Below are 4590 nucleotides of genomic sequence, written 5' to 3' on the forward strand. Positions count from 1 at the left end.
CATGTCCCCACGGTTATCAAACTCATCATTTTAAAAGAATGCTTTGCCTCCCAGTTTCCTGCAAACGCAGAAGCCTAAATAAACCAGGGATGTAACCAGACCAGGACGACGTCATTGAAAAGGTATCATGTACGTTCAAGCTACAGGTCCTGGTGTTTGTTTTTAGCATTTTATTCTATTAAAATAGGCGCACAGAGTAAAATTCTTTTATTTATTCCCAAGCTGAGGATTTCCTTTTCCTCTCTTGGCCTTCTTTTACTGTCTACGGTGGAGGGAGGGTCCTCCAAGGATGACAGTGGGTTAGTTGCAAGTTGGTTAAGCAACATCGTGACCTCCCGAGCAGAACCAGGCCATTGCTCACCTCCTCACGGCAGGACACAGTGGAGGTGAGGCAGTGGGATGGGAGGTTTCACCCGCAAGGCTGCTAATGCCCAAATTTATGCCCCATGGGCCAAGTTCACCAGTCTTGGCTTGTTCAAGCCACCCCCCCCCCACCTCACTGTCTTTGTCCCTCTCTCATACATCTTCCCTTCTTCCTCAGAGCCACTGCTGTTGTTGTCGTTGTTATGTGCCATTGGCAGCCCTAAGGAACAGAAAGCCTGGTACCGTCTGCAGCAGCAGTAGCAGCAGAGCTGAACCAGTCAGGAAACGTGCTGGAGGCCTGGGCCTAACTTGTTAAGTTGACCCATCCCATCGGACTGGCTAACAATGTCCTTCCTCCATGGTCTCTTCCAGGGGAGGTGGGTCCTCCTATGACGGACCCACTGTTTCCTGGAACTGCAGTGTCGGGGAAGGGGATGAAGATGCAGAGGCGGCAAGGCCTCCTCCCCATCACCATGGCCACCACAAAGGTATTGCTCTGGGGCTGCAGATAGGAGCCTTTTCAGTTCACCCAGAAACCTGCTGCCTGGGACTCTCTCTGCAGGCAAGGGCCAGCTCAGGTCCAAGTCGGGGCAAGACCTAGAGAAATGTGGCCTCCGCTCCGGCTCACCTGGCATGAGAGTGTGCTGCGTGTGTGTGTGAGCACATGTGTGTGAGTATGTGTGTGTATGTGGATGTGTGAGTAGGTGTGTGTGAATATGAGCTTGAATGTGTGTGTGAGTAGGTGTGTGTGTGTGTGAACACAGGGACACCCCTGCATCCATGCTGGCCCCGGGTGCTACATGTGAGCCAGGATGTCCAGGTCCCGGGAAGGCACCTGGTGAAAGGACAGGGTCTTGGAGGCCAGACGCTGAGTGACAGACAAAGGTGCCAGAATCCCCAGGGACCTTCTCTCCCTCACCTGTTTCATCCAGGACAGCTCCTGCCATCAGGAAGTCCCTCTGACTTGCCACCAAATCCCGACAGTCCTGCACACTCCACACTCCAGTGAGAGGGAGGGCAGCTGCTGCTGGACCCCACCTGCGGTGGGCCAGGGCCACCCTTCAGGTACACCTTGGAGGCCACCATCACCAAGAAAAGGGTTCTTAGGGGCCAACAGCTCTCCATGAAAACATGAGGGCTGAGGCTAGCAGGTGCGTCTGTTGATCTGGTGGTCTCTGGTTGGAGGCTGAGGTGGGCTAGGTGGGAGGCAGAGCCCATCTGAAAGGTGGCCTGGGCACAAAGTACACGCCAGGTGGACCACCCGGAGGCAGAGGCACAATTCAGTCTCCTGAGTTTCCTCCGGCTCAGACCAGGACAGGGTAAACACAAGCTCTGTGCCCAGTGGGGACAGGTCCTGGGACCAGCACGTCCCAACGGGAGCCTCTCTTCAAACTTCCGTACCCTCCCAGCTGTAGGCGAGGTGACTGACTCGGAGGCCTGTGGCCGCTGTCTGGTGCTCTGGAGAGAAGCCAGAAGCTGTACAAGGGGCTGGGGGACTGTGGATGGGGACTGTGGTCTGCTGCCTAAAAGGAAAGTCGCTGACCAGCGTCCCAGGAGAGGCGCCCAGGCCCCCAGCCAGCATGCCCATGGCCGAGGCGAAGCCATTGAAGCAGGTGGGCTCCGGTGAGAACTGGGAAGGCGAGGCCAGCGGGCTGGGGGAGGCAGCACGCACAGGCGACAGCGCTCCGGCCTGGGCTCCCCTGGGGCTCCTGGGCCCCAAGGCCAAGCGCGCCTCGCCCCTCCTCCTCCTCTTCCTTCGGAAGTTCCCGTTGTCAAACATTTTCTCGCAGTTTGGGTCCAGGGTCCAGTAATTGCCTTTACCTGCGAAGGAAGAGGGCCTAGCTCAGAAACCGGGGGCTTGAGGGACCAGGTGTGAGCGGGGGACCCAGAACTTTAATCAGATGCTCCCAGCGCCCCCTCCAAATAGCCATGACCCCTCCCTCTCACCCAAACCTTGGGATAGCACTCCGTGCCTGACCGGCCTCCGCAGCCAGGCTGGATGGAACCGAAACAATCCAGAAAGATCTGGAAAGGCGACGCCAGAGGTGAGGAGCCCCGCTGAGTTCCAGGTGGAGCGCAGAATCCCCCTAAGATTCCGCCAGCCACTTTGCCAGCAGAGTGTCCAGCCGCTGCCCCCTCTAAGCAGGGTAGCGCTTCCCAGAGGGACAGCGCCCCCGAACCCTGGGAGAGGGGTGCTTCTCAAGTTTACATCTGAGGACAACGAGGTCAGAGAAGTCACCGCCATGCCCAGCTAGCTGTAAGCTCGCCTGCGCTTCCCTCCTGGGAAGACACCCAGAGACCGGCAGCCGCACCGTGGGTCTGGGGCCTGTCCTTACCCGGCACTCCTCTCCTTCCCCCATCCCTGCCTCAGTACCTGCATGTGGACAGTGAGGCGTTTCGCTGTCTCAGGTCGCCCAGCCTGGCGGGCCACCAGAGGGCTGGGGCGCACAGCGCGCTCTTACCTGGGTCGTCCTCGTCGCGGGGCACCTTCCTGAAGCAGTCATTGAGCGACAGGTTGTGGCGGATAGAGTTCTGCCAGCCCGCCTTGCAGCGCTTGTAGAAGGGGAAGTTGCCCGCCACGTACTGGTAGATCTGGCTGAGGGTCAGCCTCCGGAGCGGGGCGCTCTGGATGGCCATGGCGATCAGCGCCGAGTACGAGTACGGCGGCCGCACCAGCCGCAGCAGCTCCTGCTGGCCGGGGAGGCTCAGCCAGGCCAGGTCGCCGCCGGCCGGGCTGCCCGCCGCGCCAAGCAGTGGCCCTGGGACCCCGTAGGCGGGTGCGGGGCCCAGGGCGGAGCCTGGCGTGTAGGGCGCGGGCGCGGGCGCAGTCACCCAGAGGCGCGGTCCGCTGCCCGTCGGGCCCAGCTCGTGGTGCGCAGAGCCCGCCGCGTGCGTGCTGGGCCGGACCGGGAAGGTGCCCAGGCCTTCGCCCGATGCGGCCATAGCCCCCCGCTCCCGCACCCGGGCCCCGGCAGAAGGCTTGGCTCCGAAGCTCCTGGGCGCCCCAGCGAGCGGGGCCGCCGGCAGCACCAGGTGCGGCCGGCCCTGCGCCCTTTAAATGCCGTCGGGGGCCGCGCCCTGGCAAGTCTCGCTGGCGGTCCCCGCCCCGGGTCAGCTCTCTGCCCCGCCCCGCTGCGCCCCGGCCTCAGGCACCTCCCCGTCCTGGTCTGTCTGCTCCCTTGGGCCGGCAGCCCCAATGGTTCTGAGCCCTCAGGTGGCACCCCGTCATCCGCGGGCCCCCCATAGTTGCGGCTCAGGGAGCCCTGTGCCACTCACGTTGCAGGTATCCACTCTCGCCTGGGGCGGCGAGCGGAGGGCCGCCTCCTGGGCCAGGGGTCGCGGTGGAGCCCCAGTTGTCGCGGGGCGGCGGATGCCCAGGGAGACTGCGCTGCTCCAGCCCCACGCGCGAGAGGCACCGGGGCGCAGGGACGAGTCTGGCTGAGCGCCGACGGTGGCGCTGGAGTCATCGGGATTCCCCGTGCCGTCACTAGGCGAAGGCTGCGGGCTGGTATAGGCGTAGAGGCCGCCCAGACCAGAGGAAGGTCAAGGCGCTGGAAGCCAGGGTCGCCCCAGCTGTCCAGGGAAGTCTTTGCTGCATCCGAGCCTCGAGAACCAGGGGAACCCGAGAACCAGGGGAACCCAGGAACCGCCTGGCTTATTTGGTGGTGGCCTCGGGCACCAGGTGCGAAACTCAGAGGGTTTCTCCGCTGCTTTTCGGGGACGTGGCGAAAGCAGCGACACCTCCATGAGGCGCCGGACACCGGACTCAGGCCCCGACCCTGGGTTTCCTGCTTCCCCGGCTCCCAGGCTCCCCGGCTGAGGACAGCGCAAGGACTCTGCAGGCCGGCCAGCTTAGACCCACACGCCGCGCACCGGGAAGAGCGAGGGCCTTTTGGGCTCAGAGTTCGTTCAGTTCTGCCCACCTCCGCCGGACCTTGTGTGGAGGGGGGATAATTCTACCCCCTGATGAATGATCAAAGATGGGGAGGGGCCCCTCCCTACAAAATTCATTGCCTGTGGCGTCAGCGCAAATCCTGGGCTTTCCCCGGGGGCACTCCCTATTTTTGCAAAGGGTCTGGGCTTGTCAAAGGGTCTACAGCTCATTTACAACTTATTTTAAAAACAAAAGTCCCCCATTCCGTTTTCGGCAGGGAGGGGAAGGATGGGCCTGGAGTCTGAGAGACAAATGGTTGGGATTCTAGGGGCTGCATTTAAAGGGGAAGGGTA

General features: G+C 62.0%; 1 protein-coding gene across 1 annotated transcript; it reads right to left on the minus strand.

The window, feature by feature from the left end:
* Positions 1–1750: 1750 nt before the first annotated feature.
* Positions 1751–4110, minus strand: FOXI2 (forkhead box I2). The gene is made up of 4 exons (XM_007936887.1): positions 4043–4110; positions 3640–3868; positions 2826–3408; positions 1751–2184 (listed from the first exon to the last, which is right to left on the minus strand). The coding sequence occupies exons 1-4, from the start codon at positions 4108–4110 to the stop codon at positions 1751–1753; spliced, it is 1314 nt and encodes a 437-aa protein (XP_007935078.1).
* Between the last annotated feature and the right edge of the window lie 480 nt (positions 4111–4590).

This window comes from Orycteropus afer, unplaced genomic scaffold, assembly GCF_000298275.1.
Source record: "Orycteropus afer afer isolate SDZICR_OR568_19922 unplaced genomic scaffold, OryAfe1.0 scaffold00038, whole genome shotgun sequence".
Lineage (NCBI taxonomy): Eukaryota > Metazoa > Chordata > Mammalia > Tubulidentata > Orycteropodidae > Orycteropus > Orycteropus afer.

Coding starts and splice junctions, on each gene's coding strand:
- FOXI2 (XM_007936887.1), bottom strand. CDS start 4,110: ATGGAGGTGTCGCTGCTTTCGCCACGTCCCCGAAAAGCAGCGGAGAAA. Junction 3,869..4,042: donor CCCTCTGAGTTTCGCACCTG/GTGCCCGAGGCC, acceptor CGCCTATACCAG/CCCGCAGCCTTCGCCTAGTG. Junction 2,185..2,825: donor CCGCGACGAGGACGACCCAG/GTAAGAGCGCGC, acceptor CTTCCTTCGCAG/GTAAAGGCAATTACTGGACC.